The sequence below is a fragment of the Nerophis ophidion genome, linkage group LG03 (genome assembly GCF_033978795.1).
Source record: "Nerophis ophidion isolate RoL-2023_Sa linkage group LG03, RoL_Noph_v1.0, whole genome shotgun sequence".
Lineage (NCBI taxonomy): Eukaryota > Metazoa > Chordata > Actinopteri > Syngnathiformes > Syngnathidae > Nerophis > Nerophis ophidion.
The window spans coordinates 32,978,584-32,996,405 of record NC_084613.1 but is presented as its reverse complement, the minus strand read 5'-3'; the positions used below and the strand labels follow the sequence as shown (position 1 = coordinate 32,996,405).

General features: G+C 40.1%; 1 protein-coding gene across 1 annotated transcript in view; it reads left to right on the top strand.

The window, feature by feature from the left end:
- The window catches only part of atrn (attractin), a 192,178-nt gene that overhangs the window by 123,522 nt on the left and 50,834 nt on the right, over positions 1-17,822 (top strand). The window contains exon 26 of the mRNA XM_061894846.1: positions 5,339-5,417. Coding sequence (XP_061750830.1) covers positions 5,339-5,417 — 79 coding nt within the window. The remainder of the gene's footprint in view (positions 1-5,338; positions 5,418-17,822) is intronic.

Below are 17,822 nucleotides of genomic sequence, written 5' to 3'. Positions count from 1 at the left end.
TTTCAATACCGGTAATTTGAAATCGCATAAAAGGAAGAAGATTAAGAGCTATTCAGTAGGATTTTAGGTCCTAGCTTACATCACATTCAAATTTTTACCGCATGCCTTTGGTAATTGCCGGAGTGAGAAGAGGTTTTAAATTAATTAGCACCCCGGCGGCAATTCAAGGAAATACGGTATATTTGCAGCTCATTGTTGGGTGCGGCTAATATATGGTAAAATATATTTTTTTGCCCCCTTAGTGGGTTTGGTTCATATACCTGTAGTATATAGTATTTTCTGTAGTCCGGAAATACTGTGTTTTTTTTTTAATTTAGTTGACAGTCAACCTAACATACACATTGAATACGGTTTGGAATCTTCATCATACCTGAAGTTAACGTTGAAGAATATGAAAGACGAGTCAATACTTTGTTAAACATCAAACTATTTCGTCATTCATGTTTTTGGAAACATTTCTGTCTTCTGTTCAGCATTTGCCATCAAGTTGAGTGTTTTTTTTGTTTTATTTTGTGTTGCACGCAAATGCAGCCGAATGAAATATGACACCTTTGCTGAAACATTTGTTTTAAATCTTTTTCCGCTGAAGTGCTAAAATCTAGATAGTGCGAGGCGGAACACAGCGTGAACGCTGACAGGAAATCAACGAGAGGCGTGACAGTCGCCGGATGAAGTTCAGATTGCGAGAGATGTTGATGATGTGTTTGAATGCACACACGCACTTTATTTCCCTGTCTTTTTGTCACACGCACTCACACTAGACATGAGAAGTCTTCACCTTTCAAACCCCTTGGGGATTTTGTGTGAAAGTGCAAAGTGATGTACTTTCCTTAAGCTCCGCCTCCCCTGTCATGTGAGACCACTGTTTAGTGACGTGGAAAGAGAACTTTATCGTTATTGCACTTAAAAAGTAAACCTTGTTTTCAGTACAAGAACAGACAGACCGTATACAGGGGTAGACGGAACAGGAAGACTGATGGGTCTTCTTCACCAGACGGGGCCCTGTAAAGAGGTAGGAAGGAAAGGCCAACATGGGGGCGGGCGAAGCGGGGAAAGCAGCTCCTATGAGAAGGTAGGCGGCTCGGTTCGAGACCAGAAAGAAACCTCAAGCAACATAAGCATATATTACTACGTTCAAAACTTGAGACTTGCAACTGGGTGATGTAAAGGTTGTCCATTATACCGCGGGGGGTGGGGGGTCAGCGTCAAAGGAGTCCGAAGAAGGGGGTTTGGGTTGGGGTCAATGTTCCCTCTAATTTTTCATGTGTAAGCAAATGCAAAAACTCCTTGAGCATTCAGTGGAGAACATGTGAGCAACATCAGATGTGCACACTGTGGCCACACCTCACTAAATAACAGGTTAAATGATTTATTATATTCAAATGACAGCAGTCATCACCTTGAGATTATTTTCTAATGTAGGTGATTTGGCCCACTTACATTTAAAATAAAAAAAAATATATTGTTTTTCATGAACTATGTACAAGTATTGTATGTCTGAGTGTGGGTCTTGATTTGGAAATAATAAGTACCTTTTTCAGACATCGCATTTAGTTCCCATTAAAACATTCACATGTTGCACAATGAGATGTAAGCATGGGATCATTCTTGTAACTTTCTGTTTGAAAAATATATCCCTTTATTAGTATTTCTTTAATATGATAACGGCATTTCATGTTTAATATTTATGAATAAACATTCTTAATAAATGACAGTAGAATAAGCACACATTTGATTAATAAATCATAGGGTAACACCCTGGAATTACACATTGTGTGGTGTTGGAGTTGTCCGACTTTTTGTGTGGCTGTAAAAGCATCTCTGGCGAAGTGAGAAAGAGCGAGCTGCTGCTGTTGATTTGACAGATGACAAAGTTGGTTTAAGGTCTGGTTTGTATGGCAGAAAATGACGAGTTTTGCTAGATAGAAACTTTTACCAATGTTTTGGTCATGTGCTTATGGCCGACAATATAGAGTTTTGCTCAAAAAAGTGATCGTTTTGATCTTCCTTTAAGCGTCTCGACAGACTTTAGGACATCCATCCATCCATCTTCTTCCGCTTATCCAAGGTCGGGTCGCGGGGGCAACAGTCTAAGCAGGGAAACCCAGACTTCCCTCTCCCCAGTCACTTCGTCCAGCTCTTCCCGGGGATCCCGAGGCGTTCCCAGGCCAGCCGGGAGACATAGTCTTCCCAACGTGTCCTGGGTCTTCCCCGTGGCCTCCTAACGGTTGGACGTGCCCTAAACACCTCCCTAGGGAGGCGTTCGGTACGTTAGGACAGGCCTGGGCAATTATTCTGACTCGGGGGGGTCAAATATAGGGACAACAGTGTGTCTGGGGGCCAGTATATCTATTTTTAGGAACACAAAAAAAAAATTCAGTATAATGTCTGATTGAATGCTAAAAACGTTATGACAGACCGCCTTAAAAAAACGGAATGAAATTTTAAATTTGTTTATTGAATGAGACACCCAGAATGTACATGAAAATAAAGAATATGGGATTTACATTATTAACTATGAACGATAAAACACTGAATATTGACAACATATGAACGTTTCCTACCCTCTCGATCGACATATTTTACAATCAAGCGAAACGCAACAAAAATGGAACAAACACCACGAAATATGAACGCAAAGGGGCAAAAAAAAAGCCCAACTACAATCTGATATATGTGATGTATCACTAAGCTTTAGAACTTTGTTTTAAAAATCTCCTTCCGCGTCTGTCCCTGACACTCGCATTTCAGGCTGACACTGTGGAAACGCTCCCTACTAGAGATGCGCGGATAGGCAATTATATCATCCGCAACCGCATCACTAAAGTCGTTATCCACCCGCCATTCACCCGAACCAATATTTTATCAACAGCGCAACCACCCGTCACCCGCCCGTTGTTATTAAGCAGGGGTCGGCAGCTTTTACCATTCATAGATCTATATTGACATGTTTCATAGAGAATAGAAGATCATGAGAGCCGCAAACATTTTCGCGACTGTTTGCAGGTGCTTATTCAGATAACGAGATTAAAGTCGTGCTATGAAGCCATTGACTTTTGACATCTTCAACATGTACAAACTGTTTGCCAGTCCAGTAACATGTTGTGTGCAGCTTCCGCAGACACACATACGAGATTGAAAGGCAAATCATGGGTGACACAGAGTACACTGATGGTTGTGATATAAACAATTTTAACACTTTTACTAATATGCGCCACGCTGTGAAGCCACACCAAACAAGAATGACAAACACATTTAGGGAGAACATACTCACAGTAACACAACATAAACGCAACACAATAAATACCCCAAATCCTTTGCATCCATGAGTCTTCCTGACTGTATTATATACACCCCGCTATCACCAAACGCCGCCCACCTTACCAACGCACGGGGGGGGCGTGGGTGGGGGCGGGGTTTGGTGCTAGCGGGGTGTATAATTTAGTCAGGAAGACTCATGGATGCAAAGGATTTGGGGTATTTGTTGTGTTGCGTTTATGTTGTGTTACTATGAGGATGTTGTCCTGAAATGTGTTTGTCATTCTTGTTTGGTGTGGCTTCACAGCGTGGCACATATTAGTAAGAGTGTTAAAATTGTTTATATCACAACCATCAGTGTACTCTGTGTCACCCAGTATGCCTTGCAGTCGTGTGCGTGTGTCTGCGGAAGCCACATATAACATGTTGCTGGACTGGCATTCAGTATACACTGTACATGTTGTAGAAGGCGTCAAAGTCAATGTCTTAATAGCACGCCCTAATTCTTGTTAACTGGGTGACCGCCAGCAGATATTCGCGAGAATGTTTGCGGCTCCTGTTGTTTCTTTAGTTTGTGATACGGGTCAAAATGGCCCTTTGAGTGTTAAAGGTAGCCGATCCCTGAACCATGTATATCAAATAATTCCGAATGGTTCAACCGCCACCCGCCCAAATCTATTTAAAATGTAATTTTTCGTCATGTCACCCGCCCGACCTGCGGTTTATCCACGGACTCCGCGGATGAGACCGCAAACCGCGCATCTCTACTCCCTACCCACACGGCTTGGTGCTTCGTCTGAGCTGCTGTGACTTAGATAATCATAGTAAGTAATTACATTACCAAAGTTACTGGTATATCATGCAAAAGTGCACATTCCAAGCAATGAAATACTTTGTATAGTTCAAGACTTACGGCCATTTGAAAACATCAATGCACATCATAATGGCAGCTACAGTTTCCATCATAAAAAAAAAAAAAAAAAGATTTGGAATGTCCGGCGGGCCAAATTGAAAAGCTTAACGGGCCGCATGTGGCCCCTGGGCTTTAATTTGCCCAGGTCTGCGTAAGAATAATTAAACAGTGATGACAAAAACTTTTTTTTCTGTTGTGGCCGTCAGTTACATTGAACATTGTTATGCGCTTATTTTTTTTAATTTGATTTTGTGCGTGGCTTAGATTTTCCATGCACAGAGGACGCGTGAACAGTGTGCAATTGCACAGGTGCGCACCTTAGAGGGAACATTTGGTGGGATGTATACGTGTGTCCGTACAGTAGTAGTACATGGGTGCGTCCATAAACCTGGAAGTCAGTTGGATGCCACAGCATTTTGCCTCATTCTGTAGACTGACATCGCGGTAACAACCCTTCAAGGCGTTCGAGGTGTAGCCCAACAGAGTCAAAAACATCTTTCACTGCAATGGTCTCACTGGGCGTGTTTACAGCATGAGCTTGCCGGGGGATGAATTATAGATAAGGATTGTTTTAGTTTGGGCGAGCAGATGCATTCAATCGTCAACTGTAGTTGTCAGTTCTGCCTCTCAAATTGATCAAAATTTCGCGGAAAGCTTCTCTGAGATGTAATTCATTTCAAAAATTGCCATAGTCTGAGTGCCCACATCCCTGTCCATCCCAACGATCACAACAGGCCGCTTCGGGGTTCCTTGAACAGCTGCCATCGTCTTCCAAACCTGCCGATACAACAGAGCAGACGACCGGTTCTCGCGGTAAAGTAGACATGTATAATGAATCGCCAGGCACACAACCCTCCACGTATATCTAGCAGAAAACCTTCTGTCAGGACACGCAAGTTCCCCCAAAAATGAGCTTTTCGTCAAGAAGTTCTTGTCAACTGCGTTGAGAGACATGTTGATCAATTCCATGTTTTAGAGGGGGGAGAACAGTGCAAGAGAGGGGTGCATACTTAGAAAGTTACAGACAGAGACAAAAAATGGAAAAGATAAGGGAGGGTAAGCAAGAAATGGTACAGTCGTAATTATCATGTTTTGTGTGTTGCAATGCGATAAATTGAAGTTTTGTCTACAAGCTTTTCTTTGACTGGACTTCCTGTCCGTCCACAGTTGCTTCCTGTCGCTGCTGCTGGTGGCCGCCGTCGTCTGGAAGATCAAACAGAGCTGCTGGGCTTCACGGCGACGAGAGGTTGGTCTCACTCGACACACACACAACCTTTGACCTCAGCGCCTTAAGACGGATGCCAGGGGCCATTAATTTCCCCGGCTCCGAACTCGTTTGACTCGCCCAGCGCCGGGTGGCGCCAAAATAAAAGCTAGTTGACAGGTCGGTTGAAAGGTATTTCTTTTCTTTTTGTTAACAACACGCTTGTGTTTCTTTGACGTTTTTAGAGTTTTGTCATATTTTTCTTCCTTTTACCTTTGTTTCATCTTAAGTGCCTGTGGGAGGAATGTGTTCCCGTCAGTAGCATACATGCACTATGCTGACATCCCCAACAGGTCATTCCGGGACAAAACAACCGTTTTGACATCATCAACCTTACCCCAATTATAATATTGCATTTTTCACCAAAACCTGTACGGTCCTCACATTTCAGCAAGCATCTCATTCGATCTTGTAAAGCGACAATACTGTAGAACTGGGATCTTTTGAAAGCTACTTTTACAAAATAAAAATGGCTACTTTATTTTCATTGCTTATCCCAAACCAAAGAGGGAATAAACTTGTTTTTCCAGAACATTGACACAAAGTTGGTATCCACAACTCACTTTTTGTATAAAAAAATCAACAAATTGTGTCATTTGTATCTATTTTTGTTTAGTTGTTTTTCCTTTAATATCATAACTAAAGGTACTTTAAAGGATTTTTTGTCTTATGTGTATGAGTGGTAATATTTCAAACGTATTGCCATTCAGAAGCAGATATTTGTGGGTTCTTCCGAGGATGTCGTAGTCGTAATGATTTGTGCAGTCATTTGAGACATTTGTGATTTGGGGTTATATAAATAAACATTGATTAGATAGGTCTGAATTGAACAGTTATAAAAAGACAGTGTATATGCAAATGTTGGGTGAGCTACTCAATATCAACTGGCGAGCTCCCAGTGGCTAACGAGCTACTGGTTTGAGACCAGGTGCACCACTTTAGAGTAGTCAGTGAACAGCTTGTTATGCAGTATTGATCCACAAACCACCATTGTTGTCTAAATATCTGGCAGATGTAAGTCAAGATAACCGTGCTTACAGTCTGCATGAGTGCTGTGGGCACTGGGGAGTTTTGGTTCATTGTGGGGATAGGTGAGTTCCAACATCTACTGCAACATTGTGGAACATAAACTAGGCTTCATGTGGTCGGTCGAAGCCAGCATACGTCTAAGTTATCAAATCCATTATTACTAGGTTTAACTACACACAATTTGTTAAAAACCAAGCATAAAACAATAGGATGCTAACGATAGGATGTTACTATAAGAGACGTTAGCATACTTCTCAGATATGTTATGCTTAGTATATTTAGCACACCCCTCATGGCTAAAGAGTTCACATTAGTCGCATATTTTTGGTGTGACCTCTATATGACAAGATTATCGTAAATCTCCAAAACCCAACTTTTTAACCAAATTTGAATAATGAGATATCGAGACTGATTAGTGGATTTTAAGCTTTCTTCTCTGTAAATGTCAACCTGTTGGTAGGTTGGTTTGAAATTTTCACTGGGTTTTGGGTGGGTAGATTTCAAAATTAATTGTATTGTACCGTATTTTGTGTATTATATAATGATGCATGTTTTAACTGTGGGTCCCGATCCATAAGCTACACACTTCTAGAGATTAACCTTTTTGCAGAACAGACTCTGATGTTAACAAAATAAACAATAATGTGATTTAAAGTTATGTCTTTATATAAATGAAACAAATACAATAAAAGAAGGTGCCAAATATCAAAAATCAGAATTTGTAGGTCTGAACATACAAAATTAGCATAAAATGTTAGCATGCTATAATAGATGTTCGCATACTTCAAAGTATCAATATCAATGATTTTTAGGTTTAAATATACAGAATGACCTAAAAAGCTACTGTAAAACGTTACCATGCTAACACTAACATTCTGATATAAGACATGTGAGCATACTTCCAAGATGGTGCTGAGTAAAAAAATGTTTTTGATTTTTTTAGGTTTAAACATGCAATATCAGTTAAAAAGCCAGCAAAACAATGTTAGCATGCAAATATAAGGAATGTTAGCGTACTTTCAAGATGATGCCAAGTATAAAAGAATGATTTTTAGGTTCAAACATACAAGTGATGGCCAAGTTACTTTGAAAATGTAGTAAACTACACTACAAGTTATATCCCCAGTGAAGTGTCGCAATCTTCACTACAAGCTACACGGCAAAAGCTGCTTCCTGAAGTTGTTTTAGAGGGCTATGAAGGCTACACCGTTTCTTTATGGAATTTAAGGATGATTTAAAAAAAATGCTTGGAAGATGTGGCTAAGACAACTTTTAAACCCTCCATCAATGTTTTATATACACTGCAAATATATATATATATATAATGTAGTGACAGACACTTTAATTACAATATGTAATATGAACAATATTTACTGTACTTTGGTAATTTTAAGCATTACCAGAACTTCTTTCTTCAGCGCATTGATTTACGTTTCTATACCAGCGCACTTCCGACTTCTGGCAACAAATGTGTGTTACTACTTCCTGAAACAAAGGCGAGTGTGTTGTCATCATGGCAGACTTGGACAACAAAGACATGCAGTCGGCTTTCGGCCCTCCAGACAAATTTTTTTAGGTCAATGCGTCCTCCAAGTCAAAAAGTTTAGACACCCCTCCTATACTGTATACATATGATATTGATAAAAAAAGTAATTATATTAGTCAGTCACATTCTTTGTCTTTGTAGTGCTATTGTCGTGTTTCTACCAGTTCCTTCCAGGGAAAGTCTGGGAAACAGTCCAGGGAGGGGATTCAATCCTGCAAGAGAGGAAAAGTCAAACCAAAAAAAACTAACTTGAAAGATGTGTGAATATTACGGCTTAACTTATGCACTTATTAACAATGGCCACTAACAAAGGTTTTTACAAAATATAAATACGATTATTTCTAGTTGTACAACATATTTTTTCAAACTATAATAAACTCAAATAACTTGAAGTGTATACAACATGACATCAAAACAAAGAAAAGTGCAGATGAAACACTTCAAACTAGGGTTGTTCCAATGCCAATATTTTGTATAATTAAATTTCTCCTGTGTCCGACGTATTTCCTGAGTTTATAATCAATTAATAAAAGTCAAATATTGTTGTCATAGTAAAAAGTATTGATGCAATATGGACTGATGTATGACGTAATATTGTTGTAGTATGGACTTAATACAGCTCTTGTACTTGGTATCGTTACAGTCTCTGTCTTTATAAACCAAGCATTCGTTTACATTAAGGAGTACGAGCTTGCTGTTAACGGTTAGTTATTTTATCCTCCTATGGTGTGTAGTGAAGCATGTTTAGCTATTCCTCATCTTTCAGGGATGACATTTGTAAGAAACATAGTTTATTTGTCGCCATGGCGTCGAAGATTAGTGATTTAAAAGTAGCTAAAACACTGCCGACTGCGGCTGGATGCAACCGCCAGCAAGAGCTAAGCACCTCATCCAGAGCGGTGCTTAAGTCTTTAGAGCGTCACCTTTATTGTTTGTTTTTCAGCCAAAATATGTTCCTTCTTCCTCTTATTTCCCACATTTTGTCTGCTTGTAAGTACACCATGCGTATGCGTTGCCTAACACGTGCATCTGCTCGTCTTACCAGCATTGTCACGACATGACGACGCTGTCATTTCGGGGGGGCAAAAAGTAACGGTATCTTTCAGAAACAGTATAGGACCCTTTTTAAATCATTAGTACCACGGTATCTTATTAGTACCGTTATAAAATTACAACAATACTTCACACATATCATGTTTATGCAATTAGCATGTGCTACATTACCAAATTATGCACAAAAACAACTTTTATGGCGTTGCACACAGGTTTTGAAAAAAACCTTTCACATCACAATCAATCATTGCTCACAACTACGAGATGTCCGATCATGGCTTTTTTACTGATATCTGATATTCCGATATTGTCCAATTCTTAATTACCGATTCCGATATCAACTGATACTGATATATACAGTCGTGGAATTAACACTTTATGCCTAATTTTGTTGTGATGCCCTGCTGGATGCTTTAAACAATGTAACAAGGCTTACCAAATTAAATAAAAAAAATGGCAACATTATGCACAAAAAATTATGCACAAAAACAACTTTTATGCCGTTGCACACGGGTTTTGAAATAAACCTTTCACATCACAATCAATCATTGCTCAAAACTACGAGATGTCCGATCATGGCTTTTTTACTGATATCTGATATTCCGATATTGTCCAATTCTTAATTACCGATTCCGATATCAACTGATACTGATATATACAGTCGTGGAATTAACACATTATGCCTAATTTTGTTGTGATGCCCTGCTGGATGCTTTAAACAATGTAACAAGGTTTACCAAATTAAATCAATTCAAGTTATGGAAAAAAATGCCAACATGGCACTGCCATATTTATTATTAAAGTCACAAAGTGCATTATATTTTTTAACATGCCTCAACACAGCAGCTTGGAATTTGGGACATCCTCTCCCTGAGAGACCATGAAGAGGTTGAGGTGGGTGGGGTTTGGATAGGGGGTTGCGGGGTTGTATATTGTAGTGACCCGGAAGAGTTAGTGCTGCACGGGGTTCTGGGTATTTGTTCTGTTGTGTTAATGTGGTTACGGTGCGTATGTTCTCCCGAAATGTGTTTGTAATTCTTGTTTAGTGTGGGTTCACAGTGTGGCGCATATTTGTAGCAGTGTTAAAGTTGTTTATACGGCCACCCTCAGTGTGACCTGTATGGCCATTGACCAAGTACGCCTCGCATTCACTTGTGTGTGTGTGAAAAGATGTAGATATTGTGACTGGGCCGGCACACAAAGTCAGTGCCCTTAAGGTTAACTGGCGCTCTGTACTTCTCCCTACCGCCGTGTACACAGCAATGTTTTAAGAAGTGAAATTCTATTTATTGAAACCGATACCTATAATTTTGAAACCGATACCGATAATTTCCGATATTACATTTGTAAGCATTTATCGGCCGATAATATCAGCAGTCCAATATTATTGGACATCTCTACTCAAATCAGAAACAAAGCTTATTTTAGTATCTTTACTATCCAAACTAGCAGCTACGCTAAGCTAACTAGCACACACGCCTATTGCCTTCAACTCACAGCTGGAGCAGTATACAGTCACGGCTCTCGAGTTCTTGAAGTTTTAACAACGAATTGTCAGCAATTAAACAATTGACAGGGGTTTCCTCGATGGACTTGGTTTCACCTTAACAATCTCAGGGTATTCAGCTATCACAATGCTAGCTTTGTCCTTACTGATCATCGGCCATTACCGAGCCTAAATCGCAACGGGATTGGCTGTTAGCATTTTTAGCAACGGTTAACGACTCACGTCTTTTTCATCCGTCCTTGATGTTTTATTTTATGTGCTGCCATCGGGTTGGCAAGAGGCCAGACCCGACTTTGATTGACGGTGTTTTGCGGCTGGTTACTTGCTTGTTTAGTGACATCTGACACGTGGTGTGGAGGTAAAGTATTAGGACACCTCCAGGGAACGTGGAAGGGTTAGTAGTAGCGGTGTTCTGATGCCAATCAGCCCTAAGTAGGATCTGTGTTAACTGTAATTAGTTTCTGGTGCATGTTATTGACAGTGTAACAATATCAAGACAATATTGAAATCATGTGGTGGAGTTTTAGAAATGTTTGTTGTGAGGGATGTGGTTTTCCTTGAACTTTCATTTTGTGCTTTCACCCTCTGAAGAGGCTCTCAGCCATAGAATTCACCCTGCTCGCCTCTTAGCGTCTATGCATCACCTGCCTTCCTTCTTCAGGCTAACCTTTACGTGAAAGCCCTTTTTTATCTAATGGAAACAATACTCCGGTCATGTCCACACAAACAGCTTAAAATGTGGAAGTAGTGTCAAAGCGCTTTGAGTACCTTGAAGGTAGAAAAGCGCTATACAAGTACAACCCATTTATTTATTTATTTAAAATAGTATTTCTTACCTTTTATCTGTGTATTCTGACATTTTTATGTAGTTTAAAAACTATTCTTTTGTTACAGTTTTCTTTTTTCTCATTTACTGTAAATTCCAGACTAAAAGCTACTACTTTTTAACCTGCGCCTTATAACAAACAGGGGAGCTAATTTATGGATTTTTCTTCGCTGACCGGCCTATGATGCAAATAGCTTTAAAAACAATAAACAAATACACTTAATAAGTGTGTGTGCATTGCCCTTCCGTTTACCTGAGCCTTCAACCGGAAGTAGAAATCATGGTCCGCCTTCGAGCCGTCCATAGCAAATCTACTCTCATTAATGCTTCATTCATTACTCCAAGCAACGTTTGAAAGTTTTATGATGTAACCAGAACTATTCATACTTACTAAACCGTCCCATGTGTGATGTGCGTAGGAGTGTTTTCATGCATATTTGTACGCACTATCGTAATGTAATGAAGCTAGCGTCGTTAGCCTTAGCTAATATGCTAACATGTTTACGAGTGTCTGTATTAGAATTATTAACAATGGCATGTTTTTGTATTGTTTTAGTTTCACAAATTCCTCAGTAAATTCACCAAAACATCACACCGTGGAGTTCTTGAATTTATTAAGCTGATTAGAGAGCTAGCTTCCGCAGCTAGTGGGTCCATGACAATGATTTCTGTCTTGTTTGATCAGCCCTTTTACTGCCATGTTACAGACACCGTTGGGAAACAGTTAAGGTATGTACATAAATATTTACAGAATATTTCTGTGTAAATAACTAATTTCACAATCTGTGGCATATAGTCCAAAGAACAAATATTCTTCCTCTAAAATTTAGTGGGTGGAGCTTATACAGTATACCAGTGCGTTCTACAGACCAGAAAATACGGTAGTTTCTCTTTGACTTACATAGATTGAATAAAACGCTTTATTGTCGTCAAACATGAAAGCATGACAAATATACATCTGGCTGCTCTGTTAGGTGGAGTTAAAATACAATATAAACAATAAATAACATGTTAAAATATATACCTTGATACTAGTAGGAACGGCAGTGCAACAGTAAGAAACTGTGTAAGCTATTGGGACATATCTAGTATCCTATTGGTCCAAAAGTAAAAACAGTAACTCTGTTTGTACTGCTTTTGTGTGGCCGCAATCTCTTCCCTGATGGCTGCAGTTTGAACAAGTGCACAAAAAAAAATGCCTGTTGTAAAAAAATTGTAAAAAAAAAAAAAAAAAAATTCCCCGTTTTTTTGCTCATAATGAGCAGAACAAACTTCCAATGGATCTAGTCAAAAATAGTCTTTGTAAAATGTCTTGAAATAAAACACATTTCATATTCAAAAACTTAAGTGATCTTGTAAAACTTTTTGACAGCTCTACTTAATAATGTTGTGAAGTTTTGTATCTTATAACAAACTTGTTATACTCAAAAGTAGTAGTTTTTCCCTTGGAAGATGAATTGCCTTAAAACAAGTTCTTATGTCTTGCTAAAAATAGGATTCAAGGGATTGTGACTTTTTATAAGTGCTTTACCAAGGCAGCAAGATTGAGCAATGTCCCCTCGAGAGGGCAGGAGGCGGGTGATGATTTTCTCCGCAGTCCCGGTCTCCCTCTCCAGGACTTTCTTGTCTGCAGCACGAATATTGTTTTACTGTCAAAAATGTTATGTTTTATCATTGATTTTCTCTCGTTAAGAGATCACACTAATCTGTTAGTGAGCTATAACACAAAGATACAATAGTTTCAGGTAGTGTAGCATGTAATAATCTAGAGTAGATTGTTTTTAGGATCTTTAATGTACAAAATGTTTCAATGTGCGCCCCCTGGAGACGGTAAACAAAATATGGGGCAAAATGTGTCCCTTGTTCAAAGATACTTCTATTATTTCCATCAAACAGTCCTGTGTGTGATTCAAATATTCTTGTCACTACACCTGGCAAGCAAGTGGATTCCACCCATTTTAGAGAGCAGAAGATGAGTAGTGACAACATGGCCATTCTCTCTGTGTAATTAGGACGCGACCACGCAGAAACACAGCAGTGCTGCCTCGTCCTGCGTCAGCCCAGCGTGTTACAATGTTGTAATTATGGAACTATTTCATATGCCGCTGGCAGAAGGCTAATAGTACTAATCCCGCGGCCTGTGGTGTGACGAGGCTCCAGCCGTGTGCATCCATGTTGGCACTGTTTCGATTCCTGGAAACCATTTGTCAATTTTGTTGACGGTTCCCTTATCGATTCCCTTTGGCTGCGCCTAACATCTCTGTGCACGCCGCCGGTCGGTGGCACAAACGCCAAAGTGATATTGACGAGAAAGGATGACAACAGGGCAACTCGCAACATGAACAAAGTGGATATTTCATCAAAACATGCTAACTTTAAATGAATGTCGCGTTTTCGAACCTCTCCGAGCCTTAAGGGAATGTCAACCCGAGCAGTGGCATCTACACTATTCATAGCACTTCTCTTTCCACGTTTTATGTTACAGCCTATTTCCCAAATTTAACAATACATTTTTGTCCTCAAAATTCCACACACAATACCCCATAATGACAATGTGAAATTTTCAAATTTAAACATTTTTAGAAATGTATTAAAAAAAAATTCACTTGCGCATGAGTATTTGTCACCGCTTAGTTGATGCCCGTTTGGCAGCATTTTCAGCCTCTAGTCTTTTTTAATACGATGCCAAAAGCTTGGCACACCTATCTGTAGGCATTTTTTCGCCCATTCCTCTCTCACATGTTATTTTGATTTCAATATTTAACATTACGTAACTACTAAACTTTCTTATGTAATTGTCACAAAATAATTTATGTTGTATTTTGTTTATCACTACGGTGTATTATAGGTATTTTTGAAACAAAATATTTTTTTCCCGAGGACTCGTGGGCACTGGCACCCGTTTAAGGCTGTGGGTCTCATAAGACCTCACTGTTTGGTTTGTACACCTATGTTTCTTCTAAACTAAACAAAGTTGATGCTAATCAACGGGTTTATAATATTTTCAAAATGAGAATCCGTTAGAAAATCAAAGAAGCGACTCATTAAGCAAAATCGAAAGTGGAATCAAAATCGCAAGAATTGTATCAATTCCCATACTTAGCTGTAAGTTGCCGCCATTGTTCTAACGTTGGTACTCTTGACGTCTTATTTCAATCCTTAAGTTCCATCCATCCATCCATTTTTTACCGCTTATTCCCTTTGAGGTCGCGGGGGGCGCTGGTGCCTATCTCAGCTACAATCAAGCGGAAGGCGGCGTACACCCTGGACAAGTCACCATCTCATCACAGGGCCAACACAGATAGACAGACAACATTCACACTCACATTCACACACTAGGGCCAATTTAGTGTTGCCAATCAACCTATCCCCAGGTGCATGTCTTTAGAAGTGGGAGGAAGCCGGAGTACCTGGAGGGAACCCACGCAGTCACGGGGAGCACAAGCAAACTCCACACAGAAATATACAGAGCCCAAGATTGAACCCAGGACTACTCAGGACCTTCGTATTGTGAGGCAGACGCACTAACCCCTCTTCCACTGTGCTGCCCCTCAATCTTTAAGTCCAGCGGGATAAATATTAGCCTTTTGTGTAATAATTTAACCACGACAACAAAAGCACACCTCATCTGGTAAATACTTGGCGGTGACCATTTGGTCTTTTGTAATTTGCCAGCAAACTACTTCCTGATTGGGTGATGTTAATTTAAAATGCTACAAAAGGATTACATTTTTATTCTGAAGGGATTCCAATGTGACTTTGGCTATTACTCGTCAACCCTTCAGGAAACTCATCTTCTTTCCTTCCTTCCTATATCTTAACTCTCATGAATAAAAACTTCTCGAAATTCTGTCCATAAAAGTAATGAACAGAATCGGGTGTTGAGGGGATCCGGTTTGGTGGCTGCAGGATTAGGTCTCTGCTTTTTGCAGATTATGTGGTCCTAATGGCTTTTTTTGGCCAGGATCTTTAGCTCTCACTGTATCGGTTCACAGCCGAGTGTAAAGCGACTTGGATGAGAATCAGCACCTCCAAGTCCGAGTCCATGGTTCTCGCCCAGAAAAGGGTGCAGTGCTATATCTGGGTTTGGGAGGAGACCCTGCCCCAAGTGTAGAAGTTCAAGTACCTCGGAGTTTTGTTCACGAGTGAAGGAAGAGTGGATAGTAAGACAGGCGGATCGGTTACGGCGTGTTCAGTAATGCATATGCTGTATCGATCTGTGGTGGTGAAGAAGGAGCTGAGCCGAAAGGCAAAGCTCTCAATTTACCGGTTAATCTACGTTCCCATCTTCACCTATGGTCATAAGCTTTGTGTTATGACCGAAAGCACAAAATCACCGGTACAAGCGGCCAAAATGAGTTTCCTCGGCCAGGTGGCGGGGCTCTCCCTTAGAGATCGGGTGAGATGCTCTGTCATACGGGAGGAGCTCAAGGTAAAGCCGCTGCTCCTCCACATCGAGAGGTGCCAGATGAGGTTGTTCAGACATCTGGTCAGTATGGCACTTGAACGTCTCCCTAGGGAGGTGTTTAGGGAACGTTCGACCTGTAGTAGGTCACGAGAAAGACACAGGACACGTTGGAAAAATTGTCTCCCGGCTGGCTTGGTAACGCGTCGAGATCATCGGGATTCCCAGGGAGGAGCTGGCCGAAGTGGCTGAGGGAGAGGGAAGTCTGGGCTTCCCTGCTTAGGCTGTTGCCCCTGCGACCAGACCTTGGCTAAGCGGTGGATGGATGGATGAATAAAAATTATCTTATACTTCCGGTCCGCTTTGCAACATTCATTAGCGTAACACATCTTATATCCCACAAGTAAGGGCATCCCGATCTGATATTGACGTTGGTCTGATCCCACAAAAAAAAAAAAAAAACGGGTTTTGGAATATCTAAAAACATGTCCGATGTTAGCCTCCGATATAAGCAGTCCATTTCCAGGTTCCGTTACAGAAATTATACGCCGTGCATAGCAAACATAATCGCATCAACAACCGCGTGCAACTAGGAAGTAGAAGGGAGCAATGTCAGCCGTGTGACTATCATCATTGTTTGAAGTTTCATCTTAAAACCCACTTTTATTCTCTGGCTTTTAAAGCGGGGTGAGTCCTCTGTGTCTTTTATTGTTTTATTCTATTATATTGATTTGTTTTTATTGTTTTTTCTATTATATTGATTTGTTTTTATTGTTTTATTCAATTATATTCTATTACTATTATTTGTTTGTTTATAGTTTACTTGTTTCATTTTAAATGCTGTTAACTTGATTACTTTTATTGTGTCTTTTTTTATGTGCAGCACTCTGGAGACAGTTTTGTTGTTAATAGTGCGATATAAATAAAGAGTGGATTGGATTTCATAAAAAATCCAAAAAAGATGTTGCATATGCTGTTCGGCATCGCCGCCTACCAACACTCAAGTGAAGTACAGGAAGCGGTTTGCTTAAAAGCAATTGGCGCCGAAGATGGACATCCATCCATCCATTACCTACCGCTTATTGCCTTTGGGGTCGTGGGTACAATAACCCTGAATTTCCACTGAATGCTGACAGCTCCCAGACTCTTTACGTTTCAACTGAAATCAAAGTGTCATTTTCCACTGCCCGAGGAATGTCATTCCAGTGCAAAATTTACGCAGATATTTGGTTTTTTGCCGGTCACCGCGAGAAGTCCGTTTATTTCGCTAAAACCTGCTAGTGTTGGACAGGAAGTCATGTGCAAACACAAAATAAAGTATCCGGTTTATGTTCTAAATAGAATACTCCGTCTTCAAGGCTGGTCCGTGGCCGTTTCAAATTCAGTGGAAATCAGAGGTGAGTCAGAGGAGACACAGTCCAGACAACATGTATGTAAGGTTGTGGCCCTTACTGAACTAAAACTGAACAGAAACAAATTCCTTTCATGTCTTTTTACTTTTTTGCCGTCATGTATTTCTCTTTATCAAGTGGTGAAATTCCCATTCGGTAGCTTTGATAGCTCACGTCTACTGTACAGTTACGAACAAATAAAGAAACAGGCAACAACAGGGAAGGCGTTCCAGTTCGTAGCGTATTCAGTCCGAAGTTCTTCTGGGTGTCCAGAGTTGGTCTTAGATTTGATCCATTACAGCAAAAAGTAATACACATTTGGCTTATCGTGTATGTTTTGTGCTGACATCAGATTGGTAACGGCCAATACTCGAGGCTGCATAGCCATACTATTTACCTTGAAACGTCTCTTAACAAATTAATCAAAGTTTTTTACTGGTGTCCCCTGGTTCCCGTATTTTTTGTCCACATATTTTTACCTGCCATTAAAAAAAAATCCCTCTGGCACTGCTGACATAGCTTCCGGTCCACTCGGTTTCTACAACACACGTCCTTCAAAATAAATAGTGACGATTTCTCATTTTGCTCTGTTAACGTATTTCCAGATACAGATGTTGACAGCTATGACAC